Raw genomic sequence first — 24840 nt, forward strand, 5'->3', positions numbered from 1 at the left:
TGAGAAGAGGGGAAAAAGGAATGTAGTGATTGCATGAAAAAATGATAAATGTATTGGAATAATACAATACAATAATCTGAGAAATGTAAGATAAAAACAGACGTCTTAGAGACAGATTGCAAACACCGGCATCAAACACCACTCTGAATGTCGATTTATTGTACTTATTCAGCAGCATAGATAAGCAATCAATGCTCATTTCACTTATTTTGAAATTTAACAAATAAGTCAAAATCTGAAAGGTAAAAAAATAAATCATAAGTTACATCTTGATAAGATATATAGTATATAGCACTGGATGTTTTCATGGAAAACTTTCAATGAGGTCAAACCACAGCTGATGACATTGAGGTATGCAGGTACTTACCATGGATGAATGTGTAAATACAACAACATTTACAGCAATTAATACACTATTAACGACAAAACACAAAACCATACTGCAACAATAAATTCCACGTTACATCTTAGATCTAGTGACAGATCAGATACTGTATATGTAAGCTTTGAAAAGTATTTGGAGTTTCTCAGCATGCGTCTTATAATCAAAACTTGACTTCAGTCCCTCGAGTAAAAGCCATGCTTTTAGCTACATCACTCTGTTGGCTATGAGAGTTTCTATGTATGTTTGCTTAGTCACACACAAGACATTTCATGAATGCACTCCTTGAAGTGTTACAGCATACTGTGGCATATGTTGTCGGTGTCATTTCAGAGTCAGGAACCTGCAGGACAGAAGAAAACCGGAGAGATCAGAGCGATCACTTCCCTCTGTGCATTATAAGGCGAGGAGAGTGGGAGAGTTGAGGATGTCGACTGATTCGGATTTGCCGCCTCCACCTTTATGGCTGTCTAGTCCCTCTGTGAGAGAGTCCAGCTCGGGGCACGCGAATGTGAACACAGACAGGTAGCTGCTGCAGGTGGGGGTGGAGGTCACCACGGGGGTGCTGAGAGGCTCCAGGTCGCTGGAGACGGACTTGTACAGGGTCTCCCAGTCCGAGACCCCGAGAGAACTGCTCAGATCTATGTCTGGCACGGAGCGAGCCGTCTCCATGGGGGTTTTCTCCTCCAAACTGTGGAGCATATTTTCCAGGAGCCCCTCCTTAATGTCCAGGGAGGGCTCCAGATCGCAGATGTTGATTTCAGCGCTGGCACACAGCAAGATATTGGAGTTCCCGGAGATGGCTGTGGACGGATCACTGGGGATGTCCATGTCCTGGAGCGAGGGAGCTTCCTGGGTGCCATCCTCTGGAAGTCTGTCCTCGTCTGGACTGGGCGGTAGCTCTGGGGACCCCGTGGGCTCCTGGAAAATAGACTCCAGCTCCTCTGACATCTGGCACACGGGTTTATGTGTGGCAAGGATAAACTCGAGCCGCTCTTTCTCTTTGAGGAGGTTGGCTATTTCCGTCTCCAGGGCTGCTTTCTCCTCCTCCAGCTTGTCTGTCTCCTTCAGATAGATCGACATCCAGAAATCATCCACATTGGAAAACACACAAACAGCGGGTGCAGATGACAGCTGAGTAAATGCATCACTGTTTACTTACAGCTTGCAGCGTGTCCGTGAGTTCCCTCCGTCTGTTGCGACACTTTGCTGCAGCCATTTTATTCCTCTCCCTCCTTATCCTTTTTTTCTCCTCCTCCTCTGGAGACAGCTGGGATGCAACAGAAATAATTCAGTTATTGCCTTGAAGAATCCAGCCATTTCATCCTCTAATCCGCTACATCCGTTGCCAATTCGCCCTCAGAAGAATGGCAAAAGCATGTTTCGCTGCAATGCGTCTAAAAATAGACCATTGTTGCAGACTTGCTGTGACCTGAATATAAATTGAGTGCCTAAGGAAGGCACACAGCCAGCACACGGCACCAGAGGAGCATGCACAATAGCACTGTTGCACAAAAGGAATTCAGATTGGCATATGTAAATTTACACTATTGACTATTCTGTCCAATGGCAGGTAGACTTCATCTGAGCAAACCTACCTGCTCTGTTTTCCCCTTTCTGACAGCATTTTTCCCCTTATTCCCGCCCTCTTTGGGTGTTGCCTGCTGAGAGCTTTGTGGTTCATTGGCTTGCTTGCTACCCAGAGACGGGGAGACAGATGTAATAATCGTAGGTTGGACCATCCACTGAAAATCTGGGGTAGAGGAAATTGCAGTGACTGTTGGAACAAATGGAGCGTCCTCAACGCTCATGTCTGGGCAGAGCTCCTGAAAAATAAAAGGAAAAATAATCGACAATGAGGATTATAATACCGATTTTATTAAATAAGTCTATTTCCACGCTATTCGCGGTTTCAAGTAATTGGGATGAGTTAATCAATGAAAGCTACAAATCACACATTTCGGATCAAAAACACAGGGTACCCTGCGTGTGGTAGATTTTCTTGAAATATACCCAACCAGAAATAGCCTTTTCGGATCAATATTTGACTTTATCATTGTTTCTGACGTCAACACTGACGCAGGGATGCTGTGGAGTCTCCTGAATGGATTTATTTTTCTCAATGAAGCGCTGCATCGACACGCTCGCGTTTGGTCCCAGGACGTCGGAATCATAACAACCCGACCAGCGGTGCTGCTTGGTCACATTACCTCCTGCGCTCGTCTGCGCTCCAATTATGCATCAAATGTGTCAGAAAATGACATTAAAAAAAAAAAATGAAGCGCACGCAGTTAATTAAAACCTGATCAATCAGTTCCACGTCCCCCTCCCCCCACCGTGAAGATAAAAATGAGCATTAGGGCTCTCAGCCAGTGGATCACATAAACAGGGATGCTGAGTCTGGTTTGGAAAGTGAGCGCCTCCCGGGCTGCATGATGGAGATATGATCAACAAAGCCATCCATACCTTTGCACTGCTCTCTGAGGAGGAGGCTGGGGAGCTCGCCTCTTCTGGCGTCTTCTGGCAGAGTGTCCCGACAGGAGACTCTGTCCGGCAGGTGGGAGAGACTGAATCCATGTCGGGCGTCAAGTTGTTGTGATACATCACGAGGGGGGGTTAGGGAAAAAAAAAAAAAAAAAAAAACCATACACAAATACAAGTCCTGATCAATGACAAATATGACTCTGGCCTTCCGCTGGTTAGAACGGCTCGGGTCTTTTCTCCAGGTATATACCTGGTAACTGGACGACTAGGATGCAAGCCCCTCCTTTTATGCTCTGCTAGAATTTTATGAATGAACCAAGACTGTACCATCCGCCGAGGGGGAGGGGGGGCAGACTGACAGCCACACGGGCCTACATTTCGGGGTAAAACGTGCATTGTTTTGACATTGTTTCATCCTCTTGTATATTTCCTACATGAATCATACGTTAAGATCTTTTTTTTTGGTCAGATTTGCTCACAGCTTCATCACCGCTCTAAAGCCAAACAGCAGCTTCACTCCCATTCACGAGTATCGGGCTTCATATGAATGCAATGTGGGGTAAGAAACGTGAGCCTATTTATAAATACACATAATGTAACCATTTCCTGCGCGATGAAAACTTGATGTTCTGGTGCATTCATTTTAATCAAGGGCAAAATTCAATTAAGCTATTACGAATGCATATCCAGTCGAACATTATCCACTGATTTTGTTTGATAATGTAAATGCTCATTCAATTGCAAGGTCGTCGCGACCCATTCTGCGTGGCCATTAAAAAGAAAATATGTCGACTACATCTCACATATTAACTCCGCTTACAGGTGAACTTGCTCCAAAATGAATCTCCTCTTCCCATTTCATTTGTGTGAAACATTTCCTGTGGCTCTGGCAGAGCTCTCGGTCAGCGCAGCACTGTGGGACTGCCTGTTCCAAAGATAAGGATTGGAGGCTGTTAGCAGACATAATGAAATGATGCTGAATTGTTTACTTGGGGAGGAGGTGGTGAGGAGGAGAGGTTGAGCATGTGGGGGCGGTGAAGTCACGTGACGCGACCCGGAAGTGGAGGGAGGAGAAGGTGGCAGGGGGCTGGATTTGGCAGGAGCAGCATCAGTCGTCACTCCCACCACAACAAGAGACCGTTAGCAGGTCTAGACTTTGAGCTTTCCTGTGGATGCTGCTCTTGTTGGACCTGGTGTTCGCTATTCAGCTCTACCTGCCAGTCAGCTCTGGAAAATGTCTGCAAGAAGACACCCACACAAAGGCGCTGGTCACAGGCGAGTGCGAAGTCAGTGACCAGCCTAAAAGTAGAATCAGTTTGAAGGTACGTGAACGCACCAGTAAATATGGCACGCGATCTTGGACAGTTCCTTGTATTTTCCAATCAATAAGTTAATAAAATAAGACTTTGGATCACTAAATCCTGATATAAATAGACAGTCTTGTAACTACTTCCATTGTGTTTACTTTTATTAAATGAGAGTAACAAGTTAAAATCAAGCTTTTATTTTGTAGAGGGCACTTAAGAGAGCAGCATGATACAGCTGTAAGTATCTCTTTTTTATGAATTCAAGATTTTGGGGGGTAACTGTCAGAAATACAGTGAACTAGTTCTGTGGATAGAATCACCAAAATGGGTATAGAGACTTAATTCTGATAGGACCGTCTAATGCCACACAGTCTGAGGAACATTGTGTCTTTAAGGTCAGAAAATAACAGGAATCATGATATATTAATATCATATTGGTTCATCAGCTTTACTGTTGGCCCAGTGCTCCTCTTTGGATCCACTGAGCTCAGATGGTGACACACCCCTCTGTTAACACAAATTCTATTGGCTACAAGTTGTCCACCAAGGAGAATGTCACAAAATCTTCATTCACAACAGAAACTCAGGACCAGTTTGACATTTGCTTCTACAGCAGATCCTCAATGGGTGAGTGAGGATTAGAAAAAATATATAGCCTGAAATAATATGAAAGAAATTCAATCTTCAAAAGGTACAGAAATGATTGGTGGCCAATCATGGAAGCCAGAGAGGCCTGATGGGGTGAACTATGAGATGCAAACTCCTAATTACTTTCTGTGAAATAACTTCAGCTATTAATGCTTGTCATTCGGCAGTTGGGGGATCCAGTTAGGGAAAACGGCAGCTCCTCTGTTTTCTATGAGTTTAAATTTGCTAGCATTTTCTTCCTTTGGCCACATCCCTGTGTGTGATAGCAGGTGTTTTGCCTTCATCAGTGGATGGAAATCACCTGCTGTGTGTGGTGTGGCCGGAAAAAGGACAAGCTCGAGTTTAAACTCAGAGTTGCAACAGTTTTCTCCTCTGCTTGTTGTGTCTGGGATGATCAAGTTGACTGAAGTGTTAAAACAAATGATTGTCCTGCTATTTCCTATCTTCAGCAGCTTCCACCAACGCACAAGTGGGATACAGCTTGATCATCATGTGACTGCACATTTGGGAACACTGACATGGTTAATATTATGTGCCTTTTGCTACTTTTCTGATGATGCATCACATTTCATCAATCTACATTTATTTTTGTACTTCCTCTTCTCTTGTCTTACAAAACTAAATGTTTTTCATGTGTCTTCCTATGAATTTACAGTGAAAACAAAAGGTTTGGGGGGAATTTGGCTATTTGAGCCATTTAATAAGGAATTCTTATGATTTATGTGAAATTATCAAGTGCACATTTAAAATTAAATACAGACCCACTTATCTATTTCCATATAGTTGCCATGCTTTATACATTCTTCTCAGCTTTTGGAGGTTGGGTTTCTGTAATTCCTGCAGAGACAAGAATGCTTAGTCAACACCAAATTGCTGTGCTGTATAATGTCTTCGACACTACAGTTAGTACAAAGTCATGTGTTACTCCAGTCTGGTACCTTCTGGTCGTTGTCCAAATGAAGGATGTCTACTAAGGGAGCAATGGAAGGGCGGCCATGGGCACACTGGAAAGGCAGATGGCAGGAGGACAAGGACGCCACCAAGCTGTAGCATTCATCTCTACTCAAGCTGTCGTTGAATTTGATGGCACCTGTTAAATGCATACACGAATACAAGTTATTTGTATGAAAACTGTCATTTATTGAACCAACTTTGCAAAATAAATAACAAACTGAAGGATGGTGAGAAGAAATGAAATCTTACCATGACACGCTAGAGAGGCTAATACCTTCAGCACCGTGAGAGGCAGAGTCCCTCTCACTCTACCAGTTGAGCGAAGTAACTGAGAGAAAGAATAAGACATGATACATTACATGTCCAAGCGTTTGTTCGTGTATATCTGTCTGCAGCTAATCTCGCACACTACTGGATCCAGCAGCCTAATATTTTTTCTGCACATTTATGGTCGTATGCTCAAGGACCTTTTGTGGTTGCAGTGAGTCACAATTTTCGAAAAACCTATTTTATTGACTACTCAGTTTATCCGGCCTCTAGGGGCTGCAAGTGATCAACAACTACTTCAGTTTGGAATCTTGTTTCTGACATGGACAACATAGCAAAAGGCACTTCTGCAATCAGCAAGGCTAAAACCAAGGCTCACCTCGTCTGCTGCAGGCCACGTTTCGGTTTTAGTCGTGGCACAAAAACTGACATTCGTATCTGTAAATTAATTCCATACCCAATATGTTATGATCCACTAATGTTAGGCACAACACGAGATGATTAAATCTCTGTTTTTGTTGTCTTCACTGTCTGTCATGTTGACTGTACGCTTGGCTGAGAGCTGCACTCTTCTAGTTGAGTAATAAGATGCTTTCTCCACACACAGAGCTGTAGGTGCTAGAAACACACTTCCAAGCTTACCTCAATCTGCTCACGAAGATACTCCTGATGTGTGATTGGAGAGAAAGAGCAAAATTGGTAAAGATGGGTTAGAATTGTAAAAGCCACTTTGCTAAATGAGTGAACGTTTTCACAAATCTTACAGTACCTCAACAATAGGCCTGATAACAGATGGTCTCCCCCGCCTGAGCTCATTACTCTCCTTTTCCATAAAGCACAGTGGTACCTTCCCGACAAAAACCTGAGGTTCCGCTGCCTGTGAGAACTTCACTTCCAGGCCTAAGCTCCGCAAATGTGACTGACAAGACCTGAAAGACGAAGGGTCCAGTATGTATCAGAAATATAGAGAACACTGCTCAACAATAATGCCAATGTAGTGTACAGTGTACACTATTACTACAGAGTACTGATGCTACTGAATGATGGCGTATGAGCCAAAGTGCTATGCAATACTTCTGGGTTTAGACAGAGGTGAAATGAGGCTGCGTCACTGCACCCACCCTTTCTGTCATCTTTATTGCTACCATCCTTCACCTCATTGCCAAAAACTGCTGGCTGGGTGTCTCAGTTGTTGTATAGAGCAGACGTCTGGCTCTTAAACCTCATCCAGCTTATGGCCAACTGCAGTCCATCAAGTAATGACAATGCCATCAGACCAAAGTAAAAAACACCAGTGTATCCTAAACACCTTCACAACGCATACAAGCCACGGTTCCTGAATACAGAAGACCCAAGTCCTGCATCAGCCATTGCCCACATAACTATTAATTAAGCCCTCTGAAAAAAGGAAAATGGTTTCCTGTAACTTGGCAGCATTCTCTCCTCAAAAATCAGATGCAGACTTCGAGATAAATCTTCATCCAAGCTGTGCCAGAGGAGGCTAGCACCAATCATTTTTGAAATCCATGGCCATATAGAAAAACACACCTAAGCAGCCTCAGCTCCTCTTCTGTAACACTGATTTCAAGAGGTGGCAAAATGGTTGATGAGCACAGGCGCCTCTCCCCTGCTGCTTCTGGGTCATCTTCATAGGAATCTATGACAGGACATACAGTTATGACTTAAGTATCACATCAGGGTCCCGACAGCAGCATTATTAATTCACCATTTCATTCTCAGCGCGACGACTGTGCATTGTTTTTTCATCTTTATTTTTTACCTGCAACTAAATTTTCAAGTCGAACTCTCTCATGTGCAGCGTGCTGATCCACCAGCACCAGGAGGTTTCCTAGGGCATCAATACAAAATGCATTAATTGCTGATAAAATCAACAAACGACAAAACAGTGATGTTACTGTCTATACCTTCAGTTTCTGTGAGTGCTGCAGGATCCTCATCTCTTGTATTGATGAGACATGCAAGAAACTTCTTATCCACTTGATGAATGACCTATAAAGTAATTACACAGCCATTACTCCATGACATTGATGGAGGCAAAATGGTTGATTCGTGATTAAGAACGTTTTGTCAGGACATTCAGCGGAAAACAAAAGGGAGATTTGCCTTCATTGAGCGAATCATGGCCTTCGAAAAGCGGTATGGAAACAGGATGTTGTGGATCTTGACAGCCAGGCCATCAGCTTGCCCACTTGATATATCCACACCAACCTGTCAGCACAGTAGAGTTCCTAATGCACCACTAACACAATACAATTTCAACACTACACTTTAGAACAGACAAAATGAACAGAAAACACACAAGGGTTGTTTACCATGGGAGGCCGGACAAACACCGGGTTATTCCATTTTGAGTACAATGAAGTAAGGGAGTTGGAGCTCTCATCACAGTCGTCTGTAGGACAGACAAGATCACACATGAATGCAAACAAGCTAGTAATCATTTTGTATATAGTGTGTGCGTGGTTTGTGTGTGTGTTAGGCACCCTAGAGTCTACGGACTGATCTGTCTGTGAGGTACCTCTATCATCAAGTACTGAACTAATCACTCTGTCTGTCCTGGATTTAGGAATGAAGGGCAACACTTGATCCACCTGAAAGGGATAACATCTGTATTCCATCCCTACAGTGTAAGGAACAGGAACAACAGTGACAGTGAAGGTATTTCGGTTACGATCACGTCAACATAATCTGTCGATGAGCACCAAAAAACTATGAACTTACCCGTTTCAGAGATGACGCTGACTGCCATGTTGGTGACATCAGATGTACAGCGCACTCGTGTTTCTTCAGTAGGTGGGTCCTCGTATCGGCTGAGCCCAGTCACTTTGTTGATGTAAACTGTCCTTCCCACAGATGTATCGTAGTGGTGAAGCCACTCACCTGATTCTGAGCCATCTTGCCTCTCAGCCAGCTGAGGATCTGTACTACAGCCTGGGACTGGCTCAGGATTCAGAGCAGTATCACAGTGATTCTCGTACTTGCTCTCTTGGATGCCATTATTACCTCCACTGAGACAAGGACTGTTCTGTGAAGTAGTCCTGGACAGACGTGACAATACTTCTGAATCATCTGTCCTGTGTTTTTTCAAATGGCAGAGTTTAGTTGCCAAAGACTTTTTGCCTCTAGTTGGTGCTGAGACTGGTTTGATGTTGGTGAAAACTGGGAGGATTGGTGGGCTTCGGAGGCTGGCCTGCATCTCTTCTCTTTCTGTAACGTCATCTTGCTGATCTTTCTGGGAAACTAACAGATTCTGGGAATTCAAAACAAATCTTTCAGTATGAGGGAGTCTATTATTTTTCTCTTGATGTTTCTCTTCAGAGGGTAATTTCAGTTCATCAGAGTTACCATATACTCTTCTAAACTTCTCAAGAGATCCCGACTCCTTACATAAAGACAACTTTTGACAAGTTTCTATTCTAGAACACTTTGGGGGAATAATAGGAGCAAAGTCTGGACATAGCGTCTGACAAGATCTGTTGCAGCCAATATCAAGTGAGATTTTGCGTTTTGATGCAAAAGGTCTCTCTTCACATGCCTGTGCTAAAATGTGCGGCTGATTTACTGACTTGTTGATTTGGGACAGGCCCTGAGTGTGCAGGCTTTCGTGAATATACGGATCAGAGAGACTGATCTTTCTATTGCTCAGTAAAATCTGTCCCTGCCCTCCTGTGCCCTGGCTGTCCAGTAATATTTGCTCAATACTGTTCAATTCAGGCAGAATTGGTTGGGTGATGCTGTCTAGTGAAGTCACATTGCTGGCTGAGGAATTGTTGTTCAGCTCAACGCCTTTTGATAATTCCACTTTTTCACTTTCTAGTTCTCCAGCTGAACTTGACATACATAACATTTGAGAGCCTTCCCCCGCTTCACTAAATGCCAATTCAGTAATTTCATTACCAGATGCAGGTACTAGCCTTGCCAGATCACACAGTGGCTCATCTTTACGATCTTTGTTTATACTTTCTTCACTTTTTATCTTTTCCTGCACCAGTTGTTCAGTCCCTTCTTCGCTGTGTACATTTTCAAGTACACAGTCATCTTTGCACTTGCGATGAACGGGATGAGATGCTAGTTTCATTCCAATACTGCAATCTAGTGTGGAAGCAGTGCTCGCTACCTGGCCACCGCTGCCACTGTTGTGCCCCTCTTGGTCTGCATTGTGAGAGCCAAACAGTTTAGGGGAAACATCATCCAAGTCATCTTGAGACAATGCAGCCACCAAGTTCTCCCTGCTCAGGAAAGCTTTCACTGCCTCTTCCACACAGAGCAAAATACCATCCCAATCTTTGAACTCTATTAGAGTTTTGGCAGGCTCTAGACATATGTCATACTCCGAGTAAGAGCATTTGATATTGATGACGTACACTCCATGCAGCTCTTGGCTTCGTTTGTGCTTTGGACTCCTGATGGTAGACTGCAACTCTGGACTGTCACTTTTCTGATTTGAACTGCTCAGTCTGCGTAGGAGAAAGTTCAGCAGCTTGTGGATCCGTGTTTTCAGTAGCAGTCTGTTATTTACATACAGGAACTGTAAGCTGCTGTTGTAGTGGCCCTCTCTGCCAATATAACCCATCACTTCGAACTGTTCGTGTGTGTAGCTGATTTCTCCAAGTTTCTGTGCTCGCCCGAGGCTGTGTATCTGAACAAACCTGTGGTAGATGTCTCTAGCTTTGGGAAGCTGCACCATCATGGCTCCTGTGCAGTCATTCTTCAGAGTAAAAGAAACAGATGGATGCATCAGAGAAATAGCCTCTAGTCTGTGTCTGATCCTCTCACCCTCCAGTACAGCATCCATCCTCTTCCTCCGGACTGGCATGTTGTGGAAGAAGTTACAAATGACAACAGTCGTCCCTGCAGAGGGTCGTATAGTCTCTGCTTCAAATACATCCATGCCTTTGCCACCCTTGTAGATTTTGACGTGGGTTTTCACTGACGATCTGGTCCGAGATGAAATTTCAACAAGTGTAGCGAGAGAAACTACACTTGCCAGCGCTTCCCCTCTGAAGCCATACCAGCTGAGGTTGTCCAGATCTTCAACAGAGTTGCATTTACTTGTGTAGTATCGATTTCCCACGCACGCCATATCCTCAGCGTTCATACCAACCCCGTTGTCGATCACCTGAACTTTGAACGCCTCCATGTCCATCCTGACTCCCACACAGGTCGCCTCGGCATCGATGCTGTTTAGGATAAGCTCCTCTACACACTGCTGAAGTGAGGGGACAGCGACACCGGAGCGGAGTTTCCCCTGAACCTCTTTAGGCAAACACTTAATCATGGTGTTCATTAAATTCAACTGTCTTGGTAACTGATGTTCAGCCCCTCACTTGTCCTGACCGACGACACGGTAACAAGAGGGGAACTGGCTTAAAATCAACCGTTGCTAGCTAACGTCTTATAACATTAGCCTAACTACGTTACCACGCTACTTCCATGAGTGCCAACGGAAAATTTTTGACCGCGACACGCTGAAAAAGCTCGTTAAATTGCATTTCTAAAACGAACTGTCAAAAGACATGTTAAAACCAAACTTAGCTGCTGTTTACAGTCAACGAGAAACAACAAGAGACGCCGATAGCAGCTAACAGCCAAAGCTAACAGTGCCACCTCCTAGACTGAACGACCTACAGTTCAACCGTCGCCTTTTTCTTTTGGTCATCGGCAAATTGCAACCAGCTTAAAATGTGCCTACCGCCACCTACTGTACGGAGTGTGCCCTGTCACGTGTTCAGACACGCAGGTATGCATTTCATTAACTGTATAAACATTGTATTACCGTTGTATTAAACAAATAAAAAATGAAAAATAAAAAAAATTAAATACGGGTAAACTCTCACCTAATGCTAATCCATTGAGCCTATGAGAATATAATTTTCTTCATTCATGACCCATCTTTTGTCCCATAGTTTGTCTTTATGCTCTGCTCTGTCTTTCCCCACATATAACAAGTCAAATTACACCCATTTCCATCACATTTTTCTTAATTTCAATTTTAATAAGAAGTGTACATATTGTAATTTTGTATGCCAGTCTTGGTCTTGTGAGTACTTTCCTTCCTCTCAGTAAGCCTAGTTTCTACGGTCTTTGACATCATTAGTGACATTCTTCACTACCTTTTTTCTGATTAATCAGATTAATTGAGAATAAACTGATTTTACATCTGTGACTATTTAGTCATTGTTTCTCCACAGCCACCTACAGAGCTCAGTCCTTGCCAAAGGAGGGCAGCAGCATTCTGATGGGAAACCAGTGATTCATCAGGATCCCATCAGACTCCTTCAAGTCAGTATTTGTGGAGGCCAATGAAGAGGCGGTGAAAGATTTCAAGGTCATACCATTGCCTGGTTGTTCAGCAGGATGTTTGTTGGAGTCTGATTTGTTTGCAAATGTCCCCTTCAAACAGATTTACAGTCTCTTCTGTTGTGTGGTCACCTCTAATCACCACTTTCAGTCCAGGTCTCAGTCCAGCTGTTACTGTATAGCCTTTGAAAATCAAATTCATCAAATATTCCCTTATTGATGTTCGTACAATAAACTTCTAACAATGTGAAGGCCACTGAAAGAATTTTTTATTCATTAGTGTAATTCCATATATTGTAGATGTTAAGGATACCTAACATACACACATCTTTTCGATTAATTATATGAGTTGCATTCCAACCAATAAAAAATGACTAAATAAATAAAACATCTGCCTCAAAGTGAATGTCACAGGCACAATCTATGTGTTATTTTATTTTACTATGTTAAAAGAGGAGTGTTCTAGGCTATCGACTGTTTTCTCATTCTTGAATTCTGCCTTGGTTATGTGTGACTTGGGGCTCCCGGTGGATTTCAGCCATTCTTGCATTTCTTTCACCTTGCTGCATGGGCCTTGGAGCTGCCCCTGTACAGTTCCTGCGCCCGTGTTTTGGACCCATCCAACCAGGCCAAGCTTCTTCCCTTCTGCCTGGAAAATGACAGAATGTGAATTAGAAAATTGCAGAGGAAGGTGACTGATGGAGAATGTGGCTGTGATGGGACACTGGGAAGGGAATATTTAGGTAAGTGCAGGATGGGCCCTACACACTGTTCAGTAACTCTGATATTAAAGCTAAAAGACTACGAGCGTGACACGTTCATTCTTGACCTTAAAAAGCCTTGAATCAAGGTCCACTTACTAGCTTCTCTGAAGCTTTCAACATCTAGCGGCCCTCATCAGTTTTTATCACAATTTATGATAATTAACTTGATCAGTAATACGGTGGGATGCTGTCGAAACTCCTAAAAAAAACATAACTAAAACACGACTTTTACATAGGCCACGCTGTTCAAATGTAACGTTAAAATGAAGCTATATCACTGTCAAACTCACTTGAGTGTATTTCCGAAAAAATACACCTTGGACTCTGCCAAAAATTTCATAATCCACTGAGATTAGGTCTTCGTTGGACATAGCGGACCTGGAAAAGGAGAAACGAGACCATACTTGGCTGCTGTGTTGTGTATTTTAGGGAGCCGTCATGCACTGCAGGGGCTAACTTACGCTACAGCTACTGTAAGCTAAGCTAACACAATTTGTTTCTGTTCAACAGATTTGAACCCTGGATAATTGGCACGTATGTCGTTCTATTCACGCTGCATGAATAGGCGATAGCTGGCTGTCTGCGTTTCACCTGAGTGCTGTTAAGATGCCGCGGGACCTCCACACAACTGCCAGAGGATGGCGATTCAAAAACATACGGGGCTTCACTTCAGGAAGTGATGTTTGTTCAATGGACCAATCAGAGAACACCTGAGACTCTTGGTTTCTAGGCAACAAATGTAATCGTTGAGAAAATGATTCGCAACGGTTCCTCTCTCCTAGTGGCTTTATTTGTAGCTCACTAAACTCAACGTTACTTATAATTCAGACGGCATACAAAAGTCAGTAAGTATTTGAGATTCTAATTGGGGTTTGGGGAAAATGTGTCAACCACAGATGAAATGCTAAGTTGACAGCAGGCTGCTGTACTTTTTTATGCCATTGCTCTCTATTGTTTGGCTAGTATGTTAACCTGGAAATTGTCAGAAAATGTCAGCAATGTTTTGTCAAAGTATTTTAGTATTTTTTTGCAGATGTTCCTAACTCATTACTTTTTTATTAATGATACTTTTGGAGTGAAACATCTACAGACATGACCAAAAAAAAAAAGGGGGGGGGGGGGGGGCATTTACTTGCTTGGTGGCCTCAAGTTTTCCACCATATCACATGGTCTTCATCAGCAATGAACTCATTTGTAATGGTAGCATTGTTGAAAGTTTCCATTATTCCAAACTCTTTCAAGATCCATGATCTGCGTTGGCATAAAAAGGGAGCTTGGCAGTCCATTGTTGACCTGAAAAAAGTGACTCAAGGTCCTCTTGCTAGCATATTCTGGGGTGATTTGAAAGTGACTTGCTACTCAAGCACAGGTGATTCAGACTCAGTCACACACCTGTGCTTTCATTTTATACTAATAGTTATACACTGCAGATGTCAGCTTAGTTCCCCCACCCCCTTTCTCTTTTAACCTTGTTTGTCTTTTTCCCTACACGCCAGAGAAGAAAAACCTTCAGTGGCTGGTGTGGAGGGCTCACTTGTCTTTCTCAAAGATCTGTGGAACAACAGTTAAACCTCAATGATATGACCTTCAACAAGTGATGAAGTCATGAGTACATACGCAAGAAGAAAACACAGTCCTCAAGGGCAGAACAATATTGCAGGAAAAAGACATGGCAGTGTCTACACTCAAGCACAGCATGGTGTTGTACGTGGTAGGAGAGCAGATGGAGTCGACCGGCCATTTCCAAACAAGCCTGTTAGCCACAGAAGGCCTCTCAACTACACAACACAAGTCTCACCTGATTTATATGATTTTGAAAAAATCACTCTTACAAGACAACCAAGAGGCCCATTGTCACTCCAAGATCATTCAAGTGGCATCAGAGACACCCCTGGATCCCCAGCAGCAGCACCCCAGCAGCATGCAAGAAAGGACTCACACGGATCACACAGAGAACTGCAGATGGCCAGAGAAATTCATGCAAAAGAGCTCATGCTACAGAAGAAACTGTGCAGGGTTGAGGAAAAAATAAGACAAAGAATTCAGGAAGACAGTGTTGACACCACTGCAGGTGATGACAAAGAGTGTGAGGAGAGGCCCAACAGAGGACAAGCAGAGAGAGGAAAAACTCAGACAAAAACCAGGCTGTCTGAATGGCAGAGGAGTGAGTCAGTGAGAAGCGGAGAGATTATGCAAGAAATACGACAGGAGGATGTTAAACAACTTAGGAAGAAGCAAGATCAGAGGAATGAGCACAGAATGAGGAATATACATGAAGAAGAAAGGGCCAGATGGAAAGGAAGGAAAATCAAAGTTGCACAGGGTCACCAGTTGCAAAGAAAAGGATGTAATGGAACTCATGAGGTCATAGTTCATGGGCAAGAAGTGAGTGGAGACCTGAACAAATCGAGGTGGAAAAATGTGAAAGAGCACACGAGAAGAAAAGGAGAGGGGGAAAAAGATAATGGCATGTGGAGAGAGACAGATGTGAAGGCAAAAGAAAGAGAACAAAATACAACCTCTGTGGGCAAGAAAGATTGGACAAGAGAAAAGAAATTTAAGGAAAGGACATATAAGGAGATGTGCAGTGCAAACAATGAACGAGACATGCCTCAAAGGAGTCAACAGAAAACTTCTCACAGAGCTGCAACAGAAAACCACACAGGTGCAGGAAAAAAACAGTCTGTGGAACCACTGCTTCCACCAGTGTCTAGCTCTTCTCATTCCAGCAGACCAGAGCAGGGGGAGGACAGCCCTATAGGCAACACATACGATGACCTCCAGCCTCTTCCTTGCAGAATCTGCAACAGAAAATTTGTCAGCAAACGACTAGAGGTACACGTCCAAATCTGCGCAAAGGCGAAACAATCACATCAAGTCTTCAACTCCTACGCTAAAAGGATCAAGGGAACCCAATTAGAGGAGTACTTGAAAAACCACAGCAGACTCAAGACTACAGAGGTAGGCCAGTAACATTTTTGCCTCTTTTAAGGGGCTGCCCTAGCAGTTTCATACACAGTTTATTCACTAGTAGTGATGTCACTAGGATAATGTTTGGTTTAGAGACTACAATTTTTGAACAGAACCTGCACACCGCAGGTCTAGGGTTTGAAAAGCATGGGCATTTACTAGCAAGGGAAAGTCTAATGAGAAGATGCTATTGGTTGCATTATGGAAAATGTAGGATTTAGATTTTTTTTTTGACCTACAGCCCAGATTCCATAAGAGGTGGGATGCTGTGCAAAACCTACATAAGGAATGTGATCATTTGTGAGAATGGAAAACAGTACAAAGACAATATGTTTAATTGTTTCAGTGAGTATTTACTCTTCTTTTTTACTAAGAAGAAAAACTGAACCAAAAGGCCAACACAAGAAATCTGCACGAGGGTCAATGCTCAGCTGGAACTTCACAGCCAAGATGGTCGAAGCGAGCCCACCCAGACAGATGAAGCACGTCAAGTCACCTATCACCATCTCCTCATCATCAGTACAGCCTCTGGATTGTTTGATTTTAATTTCGTATCATAGGTTTGTTCCAGATCTCATCTACATTGTTTGAATATATTCCCCAACAGAACTGTCTCAAGTAGTTGACATGTTTTTAAGGTTGGCACTTTAATATCAACAAACAGAAATAGCTACAGTATACTGGAGCTGACATTGTAGTAAATACTGACGATGCACACATAAATAAAGATAGCTGTTAGCTTTATTTATGTCCTTTACACAAAGCATGAAGCAAACAGTGTGATAGATACAACTGTTATATCTCCATAATATTTGGTAAACCATTGAAAAAATAAGCCACATTTTTAAATTCTGTCAACACACTGTATAAAAAAAAAAATCACAGAAGGCACAACATTGTCATATTTGCACTAATATTGGTTTCAATAGCTTGCTAAGGCACTGCATTTAACATTATACTGTGTGGAAATACAACCAGTGTTATACTGCTGACATCAAACAGTTCACTGAGCACGACGCAGCAGATTACGAACTGTCAAAGAGTTTTACACACATATATTGTGTATATATACGTTTGTTATAACACACATGACAAAACCAACGGACCTCAAACAAAAAAACTAAATTCAATTACATATTTTTCTTTCACAAGTGATGAAAATATGGTAAAACAACATTTCAGAAAGTACCAAAGACAGTTAAAATAGGTTAAAAAAAATGCAATAAGAAAACAAGAACATTATAGCTGCAAGGTCAGCTGTATTATAAATGCTTTAAAGGCCGCATTTTCCACATTTAAAGAAACTGTTCAAGTGTTCATACATGTCACAAAGAAAACAGACCAACATGTGCTACACCAACAAGAATTCAAGAGTCAACGAAGGCAATAAGAAGTAACCAAAAGTACTTGTACAAAAAAAAGAATCAGTAGTTTCGTGTTTCACACAAATGTGTTTATATGTCAATAAAACATGCAAATGTAAAATATATATATTTCTCTGCATGTTAATTACAATATATTTGTAATAGCTAACATGATAAATATGGGAAAAAAAGGTTTGAGAGGCTATTTTGTATTTGGCACTTTTTAAGAATATCAAATAACGTGAAAATAACAAAAATAAAGTGACAGTAAGAAAATTACGCTTTCACATTGGAAGACGGCGCCAACATGAGTCACGATCAATCTGGACAACATACTTGCTGCCCATCTCTCAACAACTGAGAGGAGGAAACCCCAATCTTTGCATGCATTAGCAATTAGCTACTCCTATTTGCATGAGCTGGTCTTACCTGTTATGCGATACTAAAATCTGAGGACTGAGGCCTCAATGCTGACATCACTTACAGTCAACAATAATACCAAAACACGGACTTAGCATTCACATTGCAGAATAACGCTACGATCGCCATGATGATTGTCTCTCGCAGGTGTCAAGGTCCGATGTGTGATGTTGAATCCAGCCAACATTTCAGTCTGTGGAGAAACTAGCTAGATCACTGCACCCCGGTGTATGCAAGTGTGCATATGAGAATGTGCAAGGTGTTACACAGTATTACAGACGCAATCCAATCTAATCATGCAACTTAGCGCTCTGTCAAACATGTATACTGCCATGTAACCTTTGTGAATGAGCATGAGGCTGCACCCTCTAACCGAGCTCCCACTCCCCATCTACCCAGCTTCAACGTGTACTAAAGAGTTTTGACACTTTTCTCCATGATCGGGATGTATGCAGATTAAGTCTCACACACTGGCCCCTGCAGATCGGCCCCCATGATTTGTGAATCCACCTCCCCTTCTTCCTCCATCCCCGGGCATACGATCAGAGTGGTGGTTTCCATTATCGTCACATCCTGATTCGCGTAAAGTTGAACGATTGATTGCTGCCCAGAGCCTCTCATTCTCCTTCTGCTGCTCACAGACCTACAGACAGCAGGAATATGTGCTGTTACTCACACACAAGGATCAAAATCAGCACCAAGGTGGGCAGGTGGCTTTTGGGAAAATTGTCTCACCTGCGCCTCGAGCATCTGGATCCTCATCTCTTGACGAGCGACTGTCTCCCGCAGCTGCAAAATAAGCTCTTCTGTGAAATACTGTGGGGTGTTTTGATTAGATCAAGACTTGCGCTGTTGAGTGTGTAGAACTGATACCTGCGTAACCTCACTACTTGCTCTGCAGCATGCGCCCGACTCTCCTTTTTTGCAGACTTCAGTCCCCTCCAGTCCATTGACTTTACCACAGCTCATTCGTTTAGTCTGTTGGACATAGTGGGTGTGTTTCAAAATGCATTATTACACAGTATGAACAGCAGTATTGTGAAATTTTAAGCTTTTATTTGGAGTATATAATTCATGTCTAGATTAATGCAAAAGACCGTTATTTTGGCATTACCGATAGGCCTTTCTTACTGCTGACTGCCGCCGCCGCGGCCTTTAGCTCTTTCAGCTCCTCATAAGGTAGAGTGACGCTCTCAGAGAAAGAGGAGAGCCCGTCAGGAGTGGGAAGCTCAGAGTCTTCTGGCATCGGGATGTACTCCGCATCCTCGAGCTCCTGCAGGATGAGAACCTCTCTGAATTAGAACATTGTAGCTCAGTTTCTATCCAAATGTTACGCTAATTTGAAGCTAATGTGAATGAACACTTGTTTCCATCCACCACCATTATGTGACTATCAGAGGAGTCATTTTGTTCTGATTCAAACAACGGCTTCCTTGTTCCTTGGTGCTTTCATGATGACAAACCTTTCTAAGCCAGAGAGGGCAGGAGCTGTCCCCAGTCTGGCTTGCCGCTGACATCATCGGGGTCTCCATGAGGCACTCCTCCGTGTTATCCTCCATTGTACCCCCAAGACCCCTGTCACGACACTCTGTCTCTGAACCAGGTTCGATGTCCAGGTCCACCAAGGAAGTGGATGCCTCCTGACCCACTCCTATATAAACACATACATGTACAATGTAGACTTGTATGTGTAAACGTAGGCTTATTCTTTAAGCAAAGACCATGAATCCATATACAAGTCAGTGACCAAAGAAAAGTATTTACCACTGCCAACTGATAGTCCACTGCTGTTAGAGCGAATAGTCTTTGAGTTGAGCACTTTCTCTGCAAAGAGGAAAATGTGTTAGACAGCTGGCTTATTGCACCAGTTCACTGTGTAAGTGTGCGGTTGTGATTACCAACCCATTATGATAATGGTGTGCCAGCCACGACAAGAGAGGTCCGGTACATGGTGGAGGGAACCAAAGATTGGCCTTGGCATGGCGGGGCACACCTCTGAACCAAATCCTTTATCAGCAGGCATCCCAAGTCGCCCATTTCCTGCGTTCCCCCATGCAAAGATCTGATTGTCTGTAAGACACAAAAACAGATGATATATACTCAGGACAGATAGTCTGAAGCAGTGGCCTCTGGGAAGAAATCAAACAGCGACATCAATTCAGAAAAATGCACACATTATTGCCATAGATCAGGCATGTCCAAACTATTCCACAAAGGGCCGTGTGGCTGCAGGTTTTTCCTCCAACCAATCAAGAGGATGCAAGCTGACCAATCAGCTGTCTGAAGACTGAGATCAGCTGATGAAATGAGTCAAGTCTGGTGTGCTGCTGCTTGGTTGGAAAGAAAACCTTCAGCTACTCGGCCCTTTGTGGAATAGTTTGGACATGGCTGCCATAGATGCATCACAGGACTGTTCTCACCCTCAGTGGCTGCAATGGTGAAGCCATCTCCACAAGAGACTTTGGTCACCGTCTTTCCTCCAAAGGGTCCAACAAGGACTTGGACACCCTGGTGTTTCTTAAAGTCCTTCACACCCTGCTGTCCGTACTTGTTGCAGCCAAAGGTGAGCAGACGACCACGAGCTGCAAAGCCACAGATCACATGAAATAATGTATCTTTGAAACTTTTTTTTTCTTGTACGAGCAATATCAGCCTCTTTTTACCTTACCATCAATAGCAGCTGTGTGGGTCTTCCCTGGAGCTATGAAGAGGATCTTGAACCGCGACAGTTGCTTTGCCAAGGTCAGTGTGGTGATGTACGGGATCCCCTGGTAACCCTGGTGTGGTGTACACAAAAAATGTATAAGCATAGCAGGATCACAGAGTGTCTATATTATTACTGTCCTTTAAATAGAGCCCAGTACCTCTCCAGGGTGGTTTTTGAGACCAGAGATTCCCTGGTTCAGACCAAGCTTGTTGAATTCATTGTTTCCACACGCAAGAACTTTTCCTGCTTCTGTCAAAAAGAAGGTTCCATCGCTGCTGCATGCCACTGAGGAGATGGTGGCGCCTTTGGGGATCTCCACCTGGAAAGACCAGAAAACAGAAAGTACTTTTGAAATCAATAGCTACAAATAAAGACTACTTAGATCATAATTCTTTGAACACTTTGTATCGTACTGGCTCCTGCAAGGCTTTAGCCTCTGACAGATAGACAGTCACGCAAGCCAGAAGAGGGAACAAAATCTTACTTGCATTGGAGAAGAGAAGTCATCCTCACATTCCAGGCCGAGACGCCCTGCAGCAGAAGAACAGAGCAGTTTTGACTGGGATCACTTAGCGTGACTGTACATTAAAGGGCCACTAACCCCACCTGCTGGCTACACTTATAACAGCAAAAACAACCTGGCAGAGGCTTGATGACTCGGACTCATAACAGTGAATAAAGCAAAGCTATGTACCATACTCTCCGCAGCCCCACGAGTAGATGTCCCCACTCTGAGTCAGGACCACCACGTGGTTGTCTCCACATGAAACCTGCCGGACATGCCGCTCCTCAAAAAACTCCAGCAGCACTGGCTCCAAAATCTCCGTGCCAAGCTCACCCTCAACTCCAATGCAGCCGTAATAGTCTGAACCAAACATGTACATCTGGTCCTCATCTGCAGAAACAGCAGAGGGTTCAAAAGTGTGGTTACACAAAAAGCTGTTTTCTTAAGTTCCAGGAAGCTTTCTTCACTCACCGGTGACGCAGGCGGTGAAGTCAGCTCCACACGCCACCTGTCGGATGGCCTTCCCCTGTAGCTTCTCCACCTTCTTTGGCTGTCGGTAAGAGGCCTGGTCTCCGTGCCCCAGCTGGCCCACCATCTTGGCTCCACCTTGGACATTCTGAAGAGAAGGTTGAGAAAGTTCCTCATAGGGAAGCACAAGAACAACTGGATCCAGGAGATCTCTCCCATATCCCTTTTCCAGATCGTGCACCTAATTTTGAACCGTTCTGAACATCTGAAACAATAATAACAATGATCCTTGATTCCAATGGCTCTGCTTAAAAACTGGTGCAAACACAGGCTGGTTCATAGAATCCTGAAGGGAACAGGTTCAAGAACTCAAGCTAACGTGGTGGAAAGGGCTACCAGAGGGACGGATCAATACTCACAGCCCATGTATACAGCTCCTTCTCCACTGTCACCACTGCAAAGTGACTCTCGCCTGCACACACATGTTGGGCACTGCTGCCTCCTTTGAACGTGTCCATTTTCTGGGGGGTGAACTTCCCTCCACCCCAAAAGTACACCTCCCTTGAACGCGTGGTTACCACAGCAACAGGGGTGTCAGTCACTGTACTCAGCCTGCAATGCAAACGAGACAACAAATCAGTTACACACTACAAAATCTTACTTAAGGGACCACAGATGGGCTTTTAAACACAGAGAATATGAAACAACTTACTTTGGTTTTTTCATTGCTGAGTTCAGCAGAGCAACTCGCTCCTCAAGCTCCCTAACAGAGAATGAAGTTGTCAGTGGCTGTTTGGACTTCATTGCATGCAATAGCATCTGAAATATTTTCTTAAGGAAATGAAGAATTTCCATCCAACTTACTGTCTGTAGCAGGAGATGAATGGCTGGTCCAGAATCTGCTCAGCTGTAGGCCTGTTTGCAGGATCCTGCGACACAAAAAAGATGTTGCACAGATTCCAACTTCTCTGACATCAATCCACTTGTTTCGTGACAATCTGAAACGACACCGATTGTTCCCCTCACTCACTTGATCGAGGCACTCATACACCAGTTTGATCAGCGCAGACGAATAAACATCCGAATTCACTTCCATAGTCCAGTTGCCCTGGACTATTTTCACACAGAGGTTCAGGGGGTTCTTCAAGACACAAACAGCAAAATAATGGATTTTCAGATATTTATTTTCTGATAAATGCAAATAATCACAACTATGAACAAACCTACCGTTGCATCAAATGTTCTTGTGAGAGTTAAGACTTCAAAGAGTACACAACCCATGGCCCAGATGTCTGATTTGAAGTTGTACTTTGTTCCCTGGCACAATTCTGGTGACATGTAATATGGAGTTCCCACACACTGCATTCACAGAGGAAGAAAAAGTGCATAAAGAAGATTAGTAAAACATGTAATCAAGCTAGGCTGAAGCACAGCAGCATGACAACTTACAGTCTCTGCCATTGAAAACTCAGAGTCTAGCTTCTTTGCGAGGCCATAGTCGCCCAGCTTGATAAGGTCAGTCTTGGTCAGGAAAATGTTCAGAGTTTTGATATCTCTGCAAGAAAAAAAAAAAAGAAAAAAAATTGTTAGACACAAAATACAAAGTCCAGTGACCTGCCAGATGCCTTCGACAAGGACAAGAAAACGAGCTGAGTATGTTTACCTGTGTAAGATCCCAGCCTTGTGAATGTGGGACACTGCTGAGGCAATTTGGTACAGGTACCATATGACCACCTGTCCAGAAACATGTTCATGGTGAGGATATAACAGAGAATAGGCTGTTTGGTATCAAATAAACGGCCTGTAATGCTGCCTTCGTACCTCCTCACTGAAAAGTTTCCCCTTCTGTTGGTTGATTTTATCATACAGGTTTCCTCCTGTGAGGAGAGGGCCATTCAGCATTGTGTCACAGCAAATTCAAAGCAAATCTCAATCTGAGTCGACGCTTTTCTTACCATTGCAGTACTCCAACTCAATGAAGAGGGAGTTTTTATCCATGAAGTGATTGAAGTAGGCTATGATGTTGTTGTGCTCCAGGATGGAGAGGATGCTTATTTCGTTCATGACGTCTCTGCGCTCCTTCTCGGACAGCGTGTTCAGGTCCACCTCCTTCCATACCACCAGAGAGTTGTCCTGTGAAGGCCAGAGGGGACACCTCATGAATAATACCAGTATTAGAGACCAGATGTGTTCCTCCAGAATAGACAGACGTTCTCACAAAAATGTTTTTTGGAGTGAGGGGCAGCATGAAAGGGTCTGTAAACCCATATACTGCAGTGTGTGCCCCCACTTGTGATAGAGGAGACATTTCTGATGTGTATCATCAGTGCTTATCATCATTTCTGACTGTGAGCCTGCCTGTCTAAGGCAAAACAAAGCAGTGAGGACCTGGAACACTGTCCTCACAGTGATGGTAAATGTCTCCACTTCAGGTTCATTTTAAACAAAGTTTTAATGAAGGAAACACTTCATCGCAGGATGTTTAACACTGTGCTGAAAGAGCTTCCTTACCTCTGTTCTTCTGTACAGAGTTGCTTCACCAAACGCCCCCCTCCCGAGGATCCGGATAGGAATGTAATGCAACTTCTCCTCTTCGCCATTAAATGTGCCCGACGCTGATCGCTCACTGACCACTGACCCGCCGCCCAAATCTGAATTTAGCGAGTCGAAATGTCTTTCATAGTCCTCCAGTGACATTTCTGTTTAGGGACTTGTTAGCCAGTGGCAGTGATGGAAATAACCCGAACAGGCCTTACGACAACTCTTTCTGAAAGACTCCTACAAAACCGAACACACGTCTAACATGTTACCCGTGTCGGCTAACAAACAGGCCTGTCAAAGTAACAGTACTACCGGAAGCCTCAAGTGCGCTTCAGATATGCAAAGTAAGAAAAATACAACGTAGCAAAATACGTGCCACTGTAGTAGCCGCGCCAGTGTCAAGCATGACACAACAAAAATTTAGAAGTTCAGCCAACTTTTGGAAGTTTCAGAATAAAAGGCTTCTCATCAAGCTAGTTGTGCTGTATTTTACGATGAAAGCCAACACGGCGCATTTCCTGTAATGGCGCTAGTCCTGGCTCAGTCTGTGTAGCTTGACTTGGCTAAACGCTTAGCCAAAAAACAGTATAGTGCCGCTTGGTACAACAAAATCCTAAACTGTCGTGTAAGTGTTACCACAACAAAGGAAGTTAAGTAAGCCTGCGTAACAAATACAGGAGTTATAAATGTTTAACATTGGTTGGTCTCGTCTAAACTCGGTTAAAGAGGCAACACAGT

At 43.5% G+C, this 24840-nt stretch overlaps 5 protein-coding genes across 9 annotated transcripts; 1 reads left to right on the forward strand and 4 right to left on the reverse strand.

Moving 5' to 3' along the window:
* Positions 1 to 131: 131 nt before the first annotated feature.
* fosaa (v-fos FBJ murine osteosarcoma viral oncogene homolog Aa) lies at positions 132 to 4002 on the reverse strand. 3 transcript variants are annotated; one of them, XM_070978633.1, is made up of 5 exons: positions 3856 to 4002; positions 2849 to 2949; positions 1981 to 2208; positions 1545 to 1652; positions 132 to 1447 (listed from the first exon to the last, which is right to left on the reverse strand). In XM_070978633.1, the coding sequence occupies exons 3-5, from the start codon at positions 2191 to 2193 to the stop codon at positions 779 to 781; spliced, it is 990 nt and encodes a 329-aa protein (XP_070834734.1). In that variant the 5' UTR covers positions 2194 to 2208; positions 2849 to 2949; positions 3856 to 4002; the 3' UTR covers positions 132 to 778. The 3 variants fall into 3 exon arrangements, with proteins under 3 accessions (XP_070834734.1, XP_070834732.1, XP_070834733.1); XM_070978631.1 differs by lacking the exon at positions 3856 to 4002 and having other exon boundaries at positions 2849 to 3125; XM_070978632.1 differs by lacking the exons at positions 2849 to 2949; positions 3856 to 4002 and adding an exon at positions 2365 to 2454.
* mlh3 (mutL homolog 3 (E. coli)) lies at positions 3975 to 11659 on the reverse strand. 2 transcript variants are annotated; one of them, XM_070978627.1, is made up of 13 exons: positions 8785 to 11659; positions 8582 to 8683; positions 8376 to 8455; positions 8167 to 8271; positions 7968 to 8052; positions 7823 to 7891; positions 7591 to 7699; positions 6812 to 6971; positions 6685 to 6708; positions 6025 to 6103; positions 5760 to 5911; positions 5583 to 5658; positions 3975 to 4104 (listed from the first exon to the last, which is right to left on the reverse strand). In XM_070978627.1, the coding sequence occupies exons 1-12, from the start codon at positions 11348 to 11350 to the stop codon at positions 5587 to 5589; spliced, it is 3603 nt and encodes a 1200-aa protein (XP_070834728.1). In that variant the 5' UTR covers positions 11351 to 11659; the 3' UTR covers positions 3975 to 4104; positions 5583 to 5586. The 2 variants fall into 2 exon arrangements, with proteins under 2 accessions (XP_070834728.1, XP_070834729.1); XM_070978628.1 differs by lacking the exons at positions 3975 to 4104; positions 8582 to 8683 and having other exon boundaries at positions 5496 to 5658.
* A 370-nt stretch (positions 11660 to 12029) lies between these two features.
* acyp1 (acylphosphatase 1, erythrocyte (common) type) lies at positions 12030 to 13790 on the reverse strand. Its single transcript, XM_070978634.1, has 3 exons — positions 13719 to 13790; positions 13418 to 13505; positions 12030 to 13012 (listed from the first exon to the last, which is right to left on the reverse strand). The coding sequence occupies exons 1-3, from the start codon at positions 13781 to 13783 to the stop codon at positions 12797 to 12799; spliced, it is 369 nt and encodes a 122-aa protein (XP_070834735.1). The 5' UTR covers positions 13784 to 13790; the 3' UTR covers positions 12030 to 12796.
* A 1299-nt stretch (positions 13791 to 15089) lies between these two features.
* On the forward strand, positions 15090 to 16100 carry LOC139341842 (golgin subfamily A member 6-like protein 6). Its single transcript, XM_070978564.1, has one exon. It carries the CDS (start codon positions 15090 to 15092, stop codon positions 16098 to 16100), a length of 1011 nt encoding a protein of 336 aa, XP_070834665.1.
* Positions 16101 to 16820: 720 nt separating this feature from the next.
* On the reverse strand, positions 16821 to 24513 carry LOC139341909 (serine/threonine-protein kinase Nek9). 2 transcript variants are annotated; one of them, XM_070978629.1, is made up of 23 exons: positions 24073 to 24513; positions 23517 to 23694; positions 23383 to 23438; positions 23225 to 23295; positions 23011 to 23116; positions 22789 to 22920; positions 22592 to 22702; positions 22426 to 22490; positions 22274 to 22324; positions 21981 to 22173; positions 21565 to 21709; positions 21283 to 21483; positions 21073 to 21119; positions 20746 to 20907; positions 20550 to 20658; positions 20302 to 20463; positions 19784 to 19951; positions 19646 to 19705; positions 19345 to 19532; positions 18996 to 19154; positions 18755 to 18859; positions 18617 to 18670; positions 16821 to 18524 (listed from the first exon to the last, which is right to left on the reverse strand). In XM_070978629.1, exons 1-23 carry the CDS (start codon positions 24256 to 24258, stop codon positions 18345 to 18347), a joined length of 2889 nt encoding a protein of 962 aa, XP_070834730.1. In that variant the 5' UTR covers positions 24259 to 24513; the 3' UTR covers positions 16821 to 18344. The 2 variants fall into 2 exon arrangements, with proteins under 2 accessions (XP_070834730.1, XP_070834731.1); XM_070978630.1 differs by lacking the exons at positions 16821 to 18524; positions 18617 to 18670 and having other exon boundaries at positions 19013 to 19154; positions 24073 to 24402.
* Positions 24514 to 24840: the final 327 nt, after the last annotated feature.

The sequence above is a fragment of the Chaetodon trifascialis genome, chromosome 14 (assembly GCF_039877785.1).
Source record: "Chaetodon trifascialis isolate fChaTrf1 chromosome 14, fChaTrf1.hap1, whole genome shotgun sequence".
Classification (NCBI taxonomy): domain Eukaryota; kingdom Metazoa; phylum Chordata; class Actinopteri; order Chaetodontiformes; family Chaetodontidae; genus Chaetodon; species Chaetodon trifascialis.